This window comes from Mustelus asterias, chromosome 7 (genome assembly GCF_964213995.1).
Source record: "Mustelus asterias chromosome 7, sMusAst1.hap1.1, whole genome shotgun sequence".
Lineage (NCBI taxonomy): Eukaryota > Metazoa > Chordata > Chondrichthyes > Carcharhiniformes > Triakidae > Mustelus > Mustelus asterias.
This window is the reverse complement of record NC_135807.1, coordinates 989,690-1,007,221: the sequence shown is the minus strand read 5'-3', so window position 1 is coordinate 1,007,221 and position 17,532 is coordinate 989,690. Positions and strand designations below refer to the sequence as shown.

Here is a 17,532-nt window from a genome sequence, read left to right as displayed (position 1 = left end):
GTATTGTGTCCAATTCTGGACATCACACTTTAGGAAAGATATGAAGGCTTTAGTGAAGGGTGCACAGAAGATTTCTGAGAATGATTCCAGGGAGGAGGGACTTCAGTCACAGAGATTGGAGAAGCTCAAACTGTTCTCCTGAGGGAAGCGAAGTTGAGAGGAGATTTGATAGAGGTGTTCAGGAGGAGTCTGGACAGAGTGGATAAGGCAAGGCTGCTCCCATTGGTGGAGAGATTGAGAATCAGACACACAAATTTAAGGTGATTGTCAAAAGCTCCAACATGAGGAAAGTCTTTTCCACACAGCGAGTGGTTAGGATCTGGAATGTGCTGCCAGAGAGTGTGGTGAAGCAGCTTCAATTGAGGTTTTCCAAAGGGAATTGGATAATTATCTGAAGAGAAATCGAATTACAGTGTCACTGGGAAAAGGCAAAGGGAGTGGGACCAGCTGGGTTACTCCTGCAGAGAGCAGGCACAGACACAATGGGCCAAATGGCCTCCTCCTGTGCTGTAAGCATTCTATGATTCTATATCTGTATTACTGTATTAATCTGTGACTGTTTATTAACCAGCTGTAGTTGATCCATTTATTAGATGCAATCAGTGCAACGAACCCTCGGGTTATCGATGACGCTCGGGCCCGGAAGCTGTCCAATGACTTGAAGCGATGCACATACTATGAGACGTGTGCGACGTATGGACTGAATGTAGAGCGGGTCTTCCAGGATGGTAATGTCACCTTCTGACCTTTCACAGCACACGTACAGTTCACAGGAGCAGCACTTCAGCCAGCTGCTTCTGCAATCAGGCTGCCTGTCAGGAAACATTGCTTTCTTCTGTCCTTTTGTTCTTTAAATGTTCTTTAAGAAGTTTAAAAATAGCACCTCAAGGAACCTGACTAAATAAAATAAGTGGCAGCCATTTGCTGGTTCATTCCTCAGGGAGGGCTGTATCCCAGGCTGAGTGAAACAAGGGAGGAAATAGCAGGAGCGCTGGCAATCATTTTCGATTCCTCTGTGGCCAATCAGAGTCAAGCTGCATGGTTTAAATTTCAACCAATGCCCAGTCACCATCTGCTGGCCCGTGGCAATGCCTCTACCAATCAGAGTCCATTTGCCAACCAATCAGCACTCTCTTCTCACACAATATAAATTTGTTGTTGTCCCTTATATTGTAGTTCTTGTGAATTGTCCTGATGAGTGCAAGATGAAAAGCTTTGATAGAATATACTTTTTTTTCAGCAATACTCAATTTCTGCAGTTGCTGATTTGCATCCTCAACTCCATCTCCGATGCCCTTGTCCCATTAAAACCTCCCTCTCACCCTGGCTGTTCCTTCTGGCATGGCTTTCACCTCCACTCCTTAAGCTAACTGTAGCCAGATAACCAATTGCAGTGGCTTCTCTCCCTGTTCCTCTTCCTGCTCCTGTACCGTTACCTCTGGCATCAACGTGCTGTCCCTCAGAAACATCATGAAGGCACGGTGTTAATTTTCACAGGAATACTGATGACACCCAAACCCATCACAGTCCCATCTCTCACAACTCATGTCGCCGAATAATCACCTTAAACATTCACTCCCACCACCGACACTCAGTAACAGCAGTGTGCACCCTCGACTAGATACACTGCAGTACCTAAGTTGTCTTACAAGTATATTAAGGGTAAAAATATAACTGGGACAGGGAAATTTGTGTGTGGATTCATTGTGTGGACACTGGTAGGGTTCTAAATGAATACTTTGTGTCAATGTTCACTAGTGAGAGAGACACCGTGGGTCTAGAAATCAGGGGGAAGGACTTATACTATTGAAGAATTGAACACAGACAGAGAGGAGGTTGTGAGTGGTCTGGCAGGCTTAAAGGTAGATAAATCTCCAGGGCCAGATGAAATGTATCCCAGGCTGTTGAGTGAAGCAAGGGAGGAAATAGCAGGGGCACTGGCAATAACTTTCAATTCCTCTCTGGCCACAGGAGAGGTGCCGGAGGACTGGAGGACAGTCAGTGTGGGACCATTACTCAAGAAGAGAGGAAGGGATAAACCAGGAAACTACAGGCCAGTCAGTCTAACCTGAGCGGTGGGGAAACAACTGGAAGCAATTCTGAGACACAGAATTAATCGGCATTTGGAGAGGCAGGAATTAATCAAGAACATGTCAGCATGGATTTGTTCAGGGGAGGTCATAGCAGACCAACTTGATTGAATTTTTAGACGAGGTGACCAGGTGTGTAGATGCGGACAATGCATTTGATGTACAAAGAGAACAAAGAACAAAGAAAAGTACAGCACAGAAACAGGCCGTTCGGCCCTCCAAGCCTGCACCGACCATGCTGCCCTAACTAAAAAAAAACCTTCTGCCCTTACTCAGTCCGTATCCCTCTATTCCCTCCCTATTCATGGACCCATCCAGATGTCTCTTAAATGTTGCTAATGTGCCTGCTTCCACCACCTCCTCTGGCAGCGCGTTCCAGGCACCCACCACTCTCTGTGTGAAAAACTTCCCCCGCACATCTCCCTTAAACTTTCCCCTCTCACCTTGAACCTGTGCCCCCTTGTAATTGACACTTCCACCCTGGGGAAAAGTCTCTGACTATCATCCCTGTCTATGCCTCTCATCATTTTGTAGGCCTCTATCAGGTCTCCCCTCAGTCTCTGTCTTTCCAGTGAAAACAATCCTAGTTTATTCAACCTCTCCTCATAGCCAACACCCTCGAGACCAGGCAACATCCTGGTGAACCTTCTCTGCATTCTCTCCAAAGCTTCCACATCCTTCTGGTAGTGTGGTGACCAGAACTGCACACAGTACTCCAAATGCGGCCTAACCCAGGTTTTATATAGCTGCAACATGATTTCCCAACTCTTGTACTCAATGCCCCGGCTGATGAAGACAAGCATGCCATATGCCTTCTTAATCACCTTGGCCACCTCTGTTGCCACTTTTAGGGAACTGTGGATCTGCACGCCCAGATCCCTCTGTATGTTAATGTTTGTAAGGGTTCTGCCATTTACAGTATAATTCACACCTAAATTTGATCCTCCAAAATGCATCACCTCACATTTGTCCGGATTAAACTCCATCTGCCATTTCTGCACTAAAGTCTCCAATCTATCGAAATCCTGTTGTATCCTGACAATCCCCAGCACTATCAGCAACGCCACCGATCTTCATGTCATCTGCAAACTTACTAATCAGACCGTCTGCATGTCGTGTATATGTAGAGTTGCTGTAAACCTCTACAACCTGACCATGGCTCCTTCGACAGCACCTTCCAAACTTGGAATTCAGCAAGACTTTTGACACGGTCCCACATGAGAGACTGATAGCGAAGCTAAGAGCCCATGGGATCCAAGGAAATTTGTCTAATTGGATCCAGAATTGGCTGAGTGGCCAGAGGTTGAGGAGTGTTTCTTGGCTGTAAACTGTGTCCAGTGGGGTCTCCAGGGATCAGTGTTAGGGCCCTTGCTGTTTGTGGTTTATGTAAATGATTTAGACTTGAATGTAGGATGTTGATCAGTAATTTCGTGGATGATATGAAAATTGGTGGGGTGGTAAATAGTGAGGAGGATAGCCTTAGATTACAGGAGGGTATAGATGGGCTGATCAGATGGGCTGATTAGTGGCAAATGGAATTCAATCCAGTTCAGTGTCAGATGATGCACTTGGGCAGGACAAACACATCAAGGGAATACATGATGAATGGCAGGACCCTGGGAAACCCCGAGGATCAGAGGGACCTTGGTGCGCATGTACACCGGTCCCTTAAAGGACACATGGATGAAGTGGTTAAGAAGGCCTTCTAAGGCCTTCTAAGTCTCACTATTGCCATGAACAATGAGCATCTACAGTTTGACAGTGTTCAGGTAGACTCAAAAATCTCAACGCCTTGCTAAGGCATTGAGTTTAAGAGCAGGGAGGTTATGCTGGAACTTGATAAAACATTGGTTAGGCCACAGCTAGAGTATGGTGTGCAGTTCTGGAATCCACATTCTAGAAAGGATGTGATAACCCTGGAAAGGGTGCAGAGGAGATTTACCAGGACATTGCCTGGGCTGGAGAGTTTTAATTATGAAGAGAGATTGGATAGACAGGGGTTGTTGTCCTTGGAGCAGAGGAGACTGAGGGGGGACATGATTGAGATATATAAAATTATGAGAGGCATTGATAGACAAGGAAGAAACTTTTCTCCTTGGTGGAGGGACCAGTGACCAGGGGGTACAGATTTAAGGTCGGGGCAGGAGGTTTAGAAGAAAAACCTTTTCGCCCAGAGAGTGGTGGGGGTCTGGAACTCACTGTCTGAAAGGGTGGTGGAGGCAGAGACCCTCATAACATTTGAGAAATATTTAGATGTGCCCTTGTGATGTCGAGGCTGTGGGCCAAGTGCTGGAAAATGGGATTAGAATAGTTAGGTGTTTTGTCTTTGACCGACGCAGATGCAATGGGCCGAAGGGCCTTTTCTTTGCTGTAAACCTTTATAATCTGACAAAGGTTCCTTCGACAGCACCTTCCAAACCAACGACATCTACCATCCGGAAGAACAAGAGCAGCAGACACATGGAAACACCACCACCAAGTCACTCACCACCCTGACTTGGAAATACATCACCGTTTCTTCTCTCCTTATCCCCTGAGATATTTCTGCTCCCTTTGTCCCGCTGTCTGGAGTGTGCCTGATTTTAATATTCCCACAATTAGTGACTGTTCTTTTAGTTCCCTCATGAAACCTTTCCAGCTTTGACCTTCCTTTCCTCCTTTCCGACGCTGCTTATAACTGAACTCTTTGACCAATTTTTGGTCATTTAGCCGCATATCTCCTTCTGTCTCAGTGTCATCGCTTTGTTACAATGCTCTTGTGAAGCATTTTTGGAATGTTTTATTACTTTAAAGATGTTATATAAATATATCTTCCTCCTTTCTTAAATTGCAAGGTTACCCTTCCTTTTTCAGTTTAACCATCATTATTCCAGCTCGGTCACTCTGCAACCACGTCTCAGTAATGTTTATTATATCAATCTCATTAGTTTCTGTTTGGATATTATTTCATCGATTCTGTTTTGAGGATTTGCACCATCAGCTAGATGCCTTTTGCTTGAATTTGTTTCTATTTTTACCTGATTTCACTTCAGTTACTCTGCGCTCCAACCTCGACATTTTCCTTTCCTGGCTGAGTATTGATGTTTTTCTGAATCCGCCCCTCTCCAGTGTTAGTTTAAAGCTCTGTCTGTTGTTCTAGTTATTTGATTTGTTGGGAAACTGATCCTCGCTTTCCTAAAGTGAAGCCTGTTCCAGTGGAACAGCTCCCACTTTCTCAGTGTTACTCCTAGTGCCCATTGAATTGAAACCCCCTTTTTTCCCCACATAACTCTTCCAGTCATACATTTCAGCTTTTAACCTGTTTTTCCCAATCTATCAATGGTTCAGGTAACATCCAGAGATTATACCTTTGATGCACTTTAATTTGAACCTGAACTCCTCAAACTCTTTTAACATCACATTAGAAACATAGAAAACTACAGCACAAAACAGGCCCTTCGGCCCCACAAGTTGTGCCGAACCTTTTAGGCCTACCTATAACCCTCCATCCTATTAAGTCCCATGTACTCATCCAAGAGTCTCTTAAAAGACCCTATTGAGTTCGCCTCCACCACCACTGACGGCAGCCGATTCCACTCGCCCACCACCCTCTGTGTGAAAAACTTACCCCTAACATTTCCCCTGTACCTACCCCCCAGCACCTTAAACCTGTGTCCTCTCGTAGCAGCCATTTCCACCCTGGGAAAAAGCCTCTGCGAGTCCACCCGATCTATGTCTCTCAACATCTTATATACCTCTATTAGGTCTCCTCTCATCCTACGTCTCTCCAAGGAGAAAAGACCGAGCTCCCTCAACCTATCCTCATAAGGCATGCCACTCAATCCAGGCAACATCCTTGTAAATCTCCTCTGCACCCTTTCAATCTTTTCCACATCCTTCCTGTAATGAGGCGACCAGAACGTTGTTCTTGTAAGTTTGGGGTCAGTTTAGCACAGTTGGCTGGACGGCTGGTTCATGATGCAGAGTGATGCCAACAGCGCGGGTTCAGTCCCCGTACCGGCTGAGGTTATTCCCTTGCTGTGGTGATTTATTGTCACATGTTGATGTCAGCCTACTTGTGACTAATAAACAAACTTTAGACATGCAACATGCCTGATCGGCAGTTGGGAAAGGAAGAAACTGGAGGCAGTTTATACTTGGAATAGATTTATTTACAAAGTTAGACCGGTTAGACCGGTGAGCCTTACTTCTGTTGTGGGCAAAGTATTGGAAAGGATTATAAGAGATAGGATTTATAATTACCTAGAAAGGAATAATTTGATTAGGGATAGTCAGCACGGTTTTGTGAAGGGTAGGTCGTGCCTCACAAACCTTATTGAGTTCTTTGAGAAGGTGACCAAAGAGGTGGATGAGGGTAAAGCGGTTGATGTGGTGTATATGGATTTCAGCAAAGCGGTTGATAAGGTTCCCCATGGTAAGCTTTTGCAGAAAATACGGACACATGGGATTGAGGGTGATTTAGTGGTTTGGATCAGGAATTGCCTAGCTGTAAGAAAACAGAGGATGGTGGTTGATGGGAAATATTCATCCTGGAGTTCAGTTACTAGTGGTGTACCGCAAGGATCTGTTTTGGGGCCACTGCTGTTTGTCATTTTTATGAATGACCTGGATGAGGGCGTGGAAGGATGGATTAGTAAATTTGCGGATGACACTAAAGTCGGTGGAGTTGTAGACAGTGCGGAGGGAAGTGGCAGGTTACAGAGGGACATAGATGAGCTGCAGAGCTGGGCTGAGAGGTGGCAAATGGAGTTCAATGCGGAAAAGTGTGAGGTGATTCACTTTGGAAGGAGTAACAGGAATACAGAGTACTGGGCTAATGGTAAGATACTCGGTAGTGTGGATGAACAGAGGGATCTGGGTGTCCATGTGCATAGATCCCTGAACGTTGGCACCCAGGTTGATAGGGTTGTTAAGAAGGCGTACGGTGTGTTAGCTTTTATTGGTAGAGGGATTGAGTTTCGGAGCCAGGAGGTCATGCTGCAACTGTACAAAACTCTGGTGCGGCCGCACTTGGAGTATTGCGTGCAGTTCTGGTCTCCGCATTATAGGAAAGATGTGGAAGTGTTGGAAAGGGTGCAGAGGAGATTTACCAGGATGTTGCCTGGTATGGTGGGAAAATCGTATGAGGAAAGGCTGAGGGGCTTGAGGTTGTTTTCATTAGAGAGAAGAAGGTTAAGAGGTGTCTTAATAGAGGCATACAAGATGATCAGAGGATTAGATAGGGTGGATAGTGAGAGCCTTTTTCCTCGGATGGTGATGGCTAGCACGAGGGGACATAGCTTTAAATTGAGGGGTGAGAGATATAGGACAGATGTTAGAGGTAGGTTCTTGACTCAGAGAGTAGTAAGGGCGTGGAATGCCCTGCCTGCAGCAGTAGTGAACTCATCAACATTAAGAGCATTCAAATGGTTATTGGATAAACATATGGATGATATTGGAATAGTGTAGATTAGAGGGGCTTTAGATTGGCTCCACTGGTCGGCGCAACGTTGAGAGCCGAAGGGCCTGTACTGCGCTGTAATGTTCTATGTTATGTATTAGCATACAGTGAAAAATATTGTTTCTTGCATGCTATACAGACAAAGCATTCATAGAGAAGGAAACGAGAGAGTGCAGAATGTAGTGTTACATTCATAGCTAGGGTGTAGAGAAAGATGAACTTAATGCAAAGTAAGTCCATTCAAAAGTCTGACGGCAGCAGGGAAGAAGCTGTTCTTGAGTCGGTTGGTACGTGACCTCAGACTTTGTATCTTTTTCCCGAAGGAAGAAGGTGGAAGAGAGAATGTCCGGGGTGCGTGGGGTCCTTAATTATGCTGGCTGCTTTACCGAGGCAATGGGAAGTGTAGACAGAGTCAATGGATGGGAGGCTGGTTTGAGTGATGGACTGGGCTTCATAACCCTTTGTAGTCTCTTGCGGTCTTGGGCAGAGCAGAAGCCATACCAAGCTGTGACACAACCAGAAAGAATGCTTTCTATTGTGCATCTGTAAAAGTTGGTGATCCTCAGGTTAAATCATCACCAGTCAGCTCTCCCTCTCAAAGGGGAGAGTAGCCTATGGTCACTTGGGACTATGACAACTTTAACTTGTTCCTAGTTCTCCTAATGTCATTGGTTCCCAATGTGAATGACAACAACTGGACCTCCCCCTCCCCCTCCCCCACTCCAAGTTCTTTCCAACTATGAGGAGGTGTCCTTCACCTGACATTGGGCGCGCACACGTAATCTTCAGAACCCCCGAGTTACCCCTGCAGTGAACAGTAGCTGCCTTGTATCACAATCACATTCCTTTTCACTACCTCACTGGAATGGCCTCTTGCAACAAGTTATCATAGAATCACAGAAATAGCATCATAGAATCCCTACAGTACAGAAAGAGGCCATTCGGCCCATCGAGTCTGCACCGACCACAATCCCACCCAGGCCCCACTCCCATATCCCTACATATTTACCCACTAATCCCTCTAACCTACACATCTCAGGACACTAAGGGGCAATTTAGAATGGCCAATCAACCTAACCCGCACATCTTTGGACTGTGGGAGGAAACCCACGCATACACGAGGAGAATGTGCAAACTCCACACAAAGAGCTTTAACAACACCAGGTTAAAGCCCAACAGGTTTATTTGGTAGCAAATGCCAAATAAACCTGTTGGACTTTAACCTGGTGTTGTTAAAAGTCTTACTGTGTTTACCCCAGTCCAACACCGGCATCTCCACATCAAACTCCACACAGACAGTGACCCAAGCCAGGAATCGAACCCAGGTCCATGGAGCTGTGAAGCAGCAGTGCTAACCACTGTGTCACCGTGCCACCCATGGTCAGTTTGTTCATCCACCGTGCAGACTGTGTCCTCATCCACACAGGCAGCAAGAAGCCTCTCCCTGCTCCCTCAGTCATACCTGTTTCCTCTCCATTGACAGAATGCTTTCTGCTGGAGCTCTTTGGGCAGTTGATTGTTCTTTTGAACCTGTTAATGACAATGATAAAATGATACTTGTTAAAATTGATGTGATTGGCCTGGCTGCAGTACCACTGAGCTATCTGCAGGTGGTGGTGTTGATCCAACTGAAGTCACAGGTCTCACTGGCACCCTTTGCTGGTTCACTGTGGTACTGATGTGGAGATGCCGGCGTTGGACTGGGGTAAACACAGTAAGAAGTTTAACAACACCAGGTTAAAGTCCAACAGGTTTATTTGGTAGCAAAAGCCACACAAGCTTTCGAGGCTCTAAGCCCCTTCTTCAGGTGAGTGGGAATTCTGTTCACAAACAGAACTTATAAAGACACAGACTCAATTTACATGAATAATGGTTGGAATGCGAATACTTACAACTAATCCAGTCTTTAAGAAATAAAACAATGGGAGTGGAGAGAGCATCAAGACAGGCTAAAAAGATGTGTATTGTCTCCAGACAAGACAGCCAGTGAAACTCTGCAGGTCCACGCAACTGTGGGAGTTACAAATAGTGTGACATAAACCCAATATCCCGGTTGAGGCCGTCCTTGTGTGTGCGGAACTTGGCTATCAGTTTCTGCTCAGCGACTCTGCTCTGGCGTGTGTCGCGAAGGCCGCCTTGGAGAACGCTTACCCGAATATCAGAGGCCGAATGCCCGTGACCGCTGAAGTGCTCCCCAACAGGAAGAGAACAGTCTTGCCTGGTGATTGTCGAGTGTTCATGTTATCATAGAATCACAGAAATAGCATCATAGAAACCCTACAGTACAGAAAGAGGCCATTCGGCCCATCGAGTCTGCACCGACCACAATCCCACCCAGGCCCCACTCCCATATCCCTACATATTAACCCAATAATCCCTCTAACCTATGCATCTCAGGACACTATGAATGAACACCGCTCGACAATCACCAGGCAAGACTGTTCTCTTCCTGTTGGGGAGCACTTCAGCGGTCACGGGCATTCGGCCTCTGATATTCGGGTAAGCGTTCTCCAAGGCGGCCTTCGCGACACACGCCAGCGCAGAGTCGCTGAGCAGAAACTGATAGCCAAGTTCCGCACACACAAAGACGGCCTCAACCGGGATATTGGGTTTATGTCACACTATTTGTAACGCCCACAGTTGCGTGGACCTGCAGAGTTTCACTGGCTGTCTTGTCTGGAGACAATACACATCTTTTTAGCCTGTCTTGATGCTCTCTCCACTCCCATTGTTTTATTTCTTAAAGACTGGATTAGTTGTAAGTATTCGCATTCCAACCATTATTCATGTAAATTGAGTTTGTGTCTTTATAAGTTCTGTTTGTGAACAGAATTCCCACTCACCTGAAGAAGGGGCTTAGAGCCTCGAAAGCTTGTGTGGCTTTTGCTACCAAATAAACCTGTTGGACTTTAACCTGGTGTTGTTAAACTTCTCACTGTGGTACTGCAGCAATACAGCGTTGACTGAGAAGCTGCAGTCTTTCCTCCTGTTCTGTTTATAGAATCTGGTTTGTGTGCAGCTGCCTCCCCTCTCCTCTACAACTGCCTCTGATTTCATCAAGGCTGCGACTGGAATGGTCTCAGCAGCTGTTGCTGGGAGGGATGAGGAGAATGTTGGACTGGCGGTGATGCCGCTGCAGGTGAATAGCCTGTCTCTGCTCACGAATGGGAAGTGGCCACTCGGGGGGGGAGGGGGGGGAGGGGGAGAGTGCCTGGAAGTGTTGAAGCTTTGCTAAGTGAGAGTCAGTGCCCGAGTGGGAAGGGAGTTGCTGAGTGTGTCTGTGCGGGATTTCTGTAGATGATCATTGAACTTGGTCAGAAAGTCTAACCCTGCCTGCTGTTCACTCACTCAGTGGCTCAGAAGATTGTGGCGTTACGGAAGAAGCAGCAGTTATCGATCGGACCCTGCAAGTCACTGCCTAACTCTCCCAGTCATTCCTCTGTACCTAATGCCTCCATCCCATCTGTGCACATCAACCAGGTGAGGCTTCGCTCTTTGTGTTGGTCAGTCTGTCAGAAACTGGGGGAATTGGTGGCTCAGTGATAGCGTCACTGGCCTCGTTAATCCAGAGAGGCAGACTGGTAGCAGCTTGTAACTGGAACGGTCTCAATATCTGTTGCTGGGGAGGGGAAATTGGCTCAAATCCCAAATCTAAATTAATACATTAAATTAAAAACAATGAAACACATTAATTGAGAGCTAATCTCACTAATAGTGACCATGGAATTATTGTTATAAAAACCCACCTGACTCACTAATATCCTTTAGGGAAGGAAATCTGCCATCCTTACCCGGCCTGGTCTACATGTGGATTTTCACAGTAACTTCATCGCAATGTTAATGCAAGCCTACTTGTGACACTAATAAATACTAATTAAACTTAATGTGACTCCAGACTCACAGCAAAGTGGTTGACTCTCAACTGCCCTCTGAAATAGCCAAAACCACGACAGAGAGGTTGACAGCATTGTAGATGTATATACATTCCAGGGTACTAATGCTGACCTTGCCAGTAATGTCCACATCCCAGGGAAGAACTAAAATAAAAATTGGGTATGTCCATATGTTGAGTGTAAGGTCGCAGAATTATAGAATCACACAGTGCAGAAGAGGCCCTTCAGCCCATCGAGTCGGCACCGACACATTAGAAACACCTGATCTCCCACCTAATCCCATCTCCCAGCACTTGGTCCAAAGCCCTGAATGTTATGATGTGCCAAGTGCTGATCCAGGTACTTTTTAAAGGATGTGAGGCAACCCGTCCCCACCACCCTCCCAGGCAGCGCATTCCAGACCGTCACCCCCCTCTGGGTGAAAAAGTATTTCCTCACATCCCTCCAAAACCTCCTGCCCCTCGTGACTGACCCTCCAACTAAGGGGAACAGCTGCTCCTTATCCACTCTGTCCATGTCCCTCATAATCTTGAACACCTCGATCAGGTCACCCCCTCAGTCTTCTCTGCTCCAATGAAAACAACCCACGCCTCTCCAACCTCTCTTCATAACTGAAACGCTCCATCCCAGGCAGCATCCTGGTGAATCTCCTCTGCACCCCCTCCAGTGCAATCACATCCTTCCGATAATGTGGCGACCAGAACTGCACACAGTGCTCCAGCTGTGGCCTCACCAAAGTTCTATACAACTTCGCCTTCAGAGATCTGTGGTCAAACACTCCGAGGTCCCTTTATTCCTCAGAACTTCCTCGTGTCCTACCTTTCATTGAATACTTCCTTGTCAAATTACTCCTTCCAAAGTGTATCACCTCACAGTTAAATTTCAGGGTTAAATTCCATCTGCCACTTATCCACCCATTTGACCATTCCGTCTATATCTTGTTGTAACCAGCTGGACTCTGATGTTGGAGCTGTTTTGTCCTCTCATACCAGTTGCTACCAGAGAGAGAAAGACAGAAGTGTAGAGACAGATGGACATAAGCACACACTCGTTACCTGTCCTGCTGACTGGAGAACACTGTGAAAGGGAGATGAGAATCTTCTCTCTTGTCTCAGTGGGGACTATTGCATAGCTAAGAAACAATTGGGTTTATACAGCACTTCCTCAACCTCCGGACCTCCCAGAGTGTTAGTGGTTTAGTTTAGAAGTGTTTATCGGTTTGGGTGAATATTGATGGCTTCCTTGATACTGCTGTGTTAAAGTGTGAGTCCTGACAGCGGGTGCTGTGGTATTTTGATTGTTTTAATTTGTTGTGAATCCCACAGGCTGCTAACGGAGGGGTTTTCAGTGACTATTCCTCTTCAGTACCGTCCACACCGAGTATGAGTCAGAAGGAACTGCGAATTGAGACAATCGCTGCATCCAGCACTCCCACTCCTGTCCGCAAACAATCCAAGCGACGCTCCAACATATTCACGGTAAGCACAAAGCTCAGAGCCTGAATCCCAGCCACCTCCTGATCTGATTTGATCTGATCTGATCTGATTTATTATTGTCACATGTATTAACATTCAGTGAAAAGTATTGTTTCTTGCGCGCTATATAGACAAAGCATACTGTTCATAGAGAAGGAAAGGAGAGAATGCAGAATGTAGTGTTACAGTCATAGATGGGGTGTAGAGAAAAATCAACTTAATGCAAGGTAGGTCCATTCAAAAGTCTGACAGCAGCAGGGAAGAAGCTGTTCTTGAGTCAGTTGGTACGTGACCTCAGACTTTTGTATCTTTTTCCCAAAGGAAAAATGTCTGGGGTGTGTGGGCTCCTTAATTATGCAGGAAGTGTAGACAGAGTCAATGGATGGGAGGCTGGTTTGCGTGATGGATTGGGTTGCATTCACGACCTTTTCTGGTTCCTTGTGGTCTTGGGCAGAGCAGGAGCCATACCAAGCTGTGATACAACCAGAAAGGCTTTCTGAAAGGCTCCAGAGCTGATCCCCAGCCACCTCCTGGCTCCAGTGTTTAATGATGATCTGAGCCCTGGAAATTCACCGGGATGTTTTTTGGCATCAAGCGTTTAAACAAGGTAATATTTTTGTGGCAGCATTTTGCCGACAGCAAGATGTGGTAAACAGCAGCGATAAATACTGGAAGAGCCAGTCAGGCCCACTTCCTATCAATGAATTTTAAAAATAGGGCATTGAGGGACAGTGGACAGAGTGAGGGAGAGTGAGGAGAATGGGGCAGAGCGAGGGGGAGTGAGGGGAATGGGGCAGAGCGAGGGGGAGTGAGGGGAATGGGGCAGAGCGAGGGGGAGTGAGGGGAATGGGGCAGTGCGAGGGGGAGTGAGGGAAATGAGGCAGAGCAATGGGGAGTGAGGGGAATGGGCCAGTGAGGGGGAGTGACGGGAATGGGGCAGAGCGAGGGGGAGTGAGGGGAATGAGGCAGAGTGAGGGGAATGGGGGAGTGAGGGGGAGTGAGGGGAATGGGGGAGTGCGATGGGGAGTGCGGAGAATGGGGCAGTGCGAGGGGGAGTGAGGGGAATTGGGGAGTGAGGGGGAGTGAGGAGAATGGGGCAGTGAGAGGAATGGGGCAGAGCGAGGGGGAGTGAGGGGAATGGGGGAGTGAGGGGAATGGGGGAGTGAGGGGAATGGGGGAGTGAGGGGAATGGGGGAGTGAGGGGAATGGGGCAGTGAGGGGGAGGGAGGGGAATGGGGCAGTGCGAGGGGGAGTGAGGGGAATGGGGGGGTGAGGGGGAATGAGGGGAATGGGGGAGTGAGGGGGAGGGAGGGGAATGGGGGAGTGAGGAGAATGGGGCAGAGCGAGGGGGAGTGAGGGGAATGGGGCAGTGTGAGGGGGAGTGAGGCGAATAGGGCAGAGCGAGGGGGAGTGAGGGGAATGGGGCAGTGAGGGGGAGTGAGGAGAATGGGGCAGTGAGAGGAATGGGGCCGTGAGGGGATTGGGGCCGTGAGGGGAATGGGGCCGTTAGGGGGAGTGAGGAGAATGGGGCCGTGAGTGGGAGTGAGGGGAATGGGGCAGTGCGAGGGGGAGTGAGGGGAATGGGGCAGTGCGAGGGGGAGTGAGGGGAATGGGGCAGTGAGGCGGAGTGAGGGGAATGGGGCAGTGAGGGGGAGTGAGGGGAATGGGGCAGTGAGGGGGAGTGAGGGGAATGGGGCAGTGAGGGGAATGGGGCAGTGAGGGGGAGTGAGGGGAATGGGGCAGTGAGGGGGAGTGAGGAGAATGGGGGAGTGAGGAGAATGGGGCCGTGAGGGGGAGTGAGGGGATTGGGGCCGTGAGGGGAATGGGGCCGTGAGGGGGAGTGAGGGGAATGGGGCCGTGAGTGGGAGTGAGGGGAATGGGGCAGTGAGGGGGAGTGAGGGGAATGGGGCAGTGCGAGGGGGAGTGAGGGGAATGGGGCAGTGCGAGGGGGAGTGAGGAGAATGGGGCAGTGCGAGGGGGAGTGAGGGGAATGGGGCAGTGAGGGGGAGTGAGGGGAATGGGGGAGTGAGGGGGAGTGAGGGGAATGGGGCAGTGCGAGGGGGAGTGAGGGGATTGGGGCAGTGCGAGGGGGAGTGAGGGAAATGGGGCAGCGCGAGGGGGAGTGAGGGGAATGGGGCAGCGCGAGGGGGAGTGAGGGGAATGGGGCAGAGCGAGGGGGAGTGAGGGGAATGGGGGAGTGAGGGGGAGTGTGAGGAATGGGGGAGTGCGGAGAATGGGGCAGTGAGGGGGAGTGAGGGGAATGGGGGAGTGAGGAATGGGGGAGTGAGGGGAATGGGGGAGTGAGGGGGAGTGAGGGGAATGGGGGAGTGAGGGGAATGGGGGAGTGAGGGGAATGGGGGAGTGAGGGGAATGGGGCCTTTGTTGCTGATCTCATCGTATTCGATCGGCAAAGCCAGGACATGCTCATCACTCCATCGTCAACTCCGCTTCTGCCCAGCCGCCGGAAAGAATGGGGCAGTGAGGGGGAGTGAGGAGAATAGAACATAGAACATAGAAAGCCACAGCACAAACAGGCCCTTCGGCCCACAAGTTGCGCCGATCATATCCCTACCTCTAGGCCTATCTATAGCCCTCAATCCCATTAAATCCCATGTACTCATCCCGAAGTCTCTTAAAAGACCCCAACGAGTTTGCCTCCACCACCACCGACGTCAGCCGATTCCACTCACCCACCACCCTCTGAGTGAAAAACCTACCCCTGACATCTCCTCTGTGCCTACCCCCCAGCACCTTAAACCTGTGTCCTCTCGTAGCAACCATTTCAGCCCTTGGAAATAGCCTCTGAGAGTCTACCCTATCCAGACCTCTCAACATCTTGTAAACCTCTATCAGGTCACCTCTCATCCTTCGTCTCTCCAGGGAGAAGAGACCAAGCTCCCTCAACCTATCCTCATAAGGCATGCCCCCCAATCCAGGCAACATCCTTGTAAATCTCCTCTGCACCCTTTCAATGGCTTCAACATCTTTCCTGTAATGAGGTGACCAGAACTGCGCGCAGTACTCCAAGTGGGGTCTAACCAGGGTCCTATAAAGCTGCAGCATTATCTCCCGACTCCTAAACTCAATCCCTCGATTAATGAAGGCTAGTACGCCGTACGCCTTCTTGACCGCATCCTCCACCTGCGAGGCCGATTTAAGAGTCCTATGGACCCGGACCCCAAGGTCCTTCTGATCCTCTACACTGCTAAGAATGGTACCCTTCATATTATACTGCTGCTTCATCCCATTGGATCTGCCAAAATGGATCACCACACACTTATCCGGGTTGAAGTCCATCTGCCACTTCTCCGCCCAGTCTTGCATCCTATCTATGTCTCGCTGCAACTTCTGACATCCCTCCAAACTATCCACAACACCACCTACCTTGGTGTCGTCAGCAAACTTACCAACCCATCTCTCCACTTCCTCATCCAGGTCATTTATGAAAATGGGGCGGTGAGGGGGAGTGAGGGGAATGGGGCAGTGAGGGGGAGTCATGAGAATGGGGCAGTGAGGGGGAGTGAGGGGAATGGGACAGTGAGGGGGAGTGAGGGGAATGGGGCAGTGAGGGGGAGTGAGGGGAATGGGGCAGTGAGGGGAATGGGGCAGTGAGGGGGAGTGAGGGGAATTCGGCAGTGAGGGGGAATGAGGGGAATGGGGCAGTGAGGGGGAGTGAGGGGAATGGGGCAGTGAGAAGGAGTGACGGGAATGGGGCAGTGAGGGGGAGTGAGGGGAATGGGGCCGTGAGGGGGAGTGACGGGAATGGGGCAGTGAGGGGGAGTGAGGGGAATGGGGCAGTGAGCGGGTGTGAGGGGAATGGGGCAGTGAGCGGGAGTGAGGGGAATGGGGCAGAGCGAGGGGGAGTGAGGGGAATGGGGGAGTGAGGGGGAGTGAGGGGAATGGGGCAGTGAGGGGGAGTGAGGGGAATGGGGCAGAGCGAGGGGGAGTGAGGGGAATGGGGCAGTGAGGGGGAGTGAGGGGAATGGGGCAGTGAGGGGGGGGTGAGAGGAATGGGGCAGAGCGAGGGGGAGTGAGAGGAATGGGGCAGAGCGAGGGGGAGTGAGGGGAATGGGGCAGTGAGGGGGAGTGAGGAGAATGGGGCAGAGCGAGGGGGAGTGAGGGGAATGGGGCAGTGAGGGGGGGAGTGAGGGGAATGGGGAAGTGCGAGGGGGAGTGAGGGGAATGGGGCCTTTGTTGCTGATCTCATCGTATTCGATCGGCAAAGCCAGGACATGCTCATCACTCCATCGTCAACTCCGCTTCTGCCCAGCCGCCGGAAAGAATGGGGCAGTGAGGGGGAGTGAGGAGAATGGGGCAATGCGAGGGGGAGTGAGGGGAATGAGGGAGTGAGGGGAATGGGGCAGTGAGGGGGAGTGAGGGGAATGGGGCAGTGAGGGGGGGAGTGAGGGGAATGGGGCAGTGCAAGGGGGAGTGAGGGGAATGGGGCAGAGCGAGGGGGAGTGAGAAGAATGGGGGAGTGAGGGGAATGGGGCAGTGTGAGGGGGAGTGTGGGGAATGGGGCAGTGAGGGGGAGTGAGGGGAATGGGGCAGTGAGGGGGAGTGAGGGGAATGGGGCAGTGAGGGGGAGTGAGGGGAATGGGGCAGAGCGAGGGGGAGTGAGTGGAATGGGGCAG

General features: G+C 49.6%; 1 protein-coding gene across 4 annotated transcripts in view; it reads left to right on the top strand.

The window, feature by feature from the left end:
- agap3 (ArfGAP with GTPase domain, ankyrin repeat and PH domain 3) overlaps window positions 1-17,532 on the top strand; it is an 805,117-nt gene that overhangs the window by 415,738 nt on the left and 371,847 nt on the right. For all 4 annotated transcript variants that reach the window (XM_078215551.1, XM_078215552.1, XM_078215555.1 and 1 more), the window contains exons 6-8: window positions 594-728; window positions 10,883-11,010; window positions 12,749-12,901. In XM_078215551.1, coding sequence (XP_078071677.1) covers window positions 594-728; window positions 10,883-11,010; window positions 12,749-12,901 — 416 coding nt within the window. The remainder of the gene's footprint in view (window positions 1-593; window positions 729-10,882; window positions 11,011-12,748; window positions 12,902-17,532) is intronic.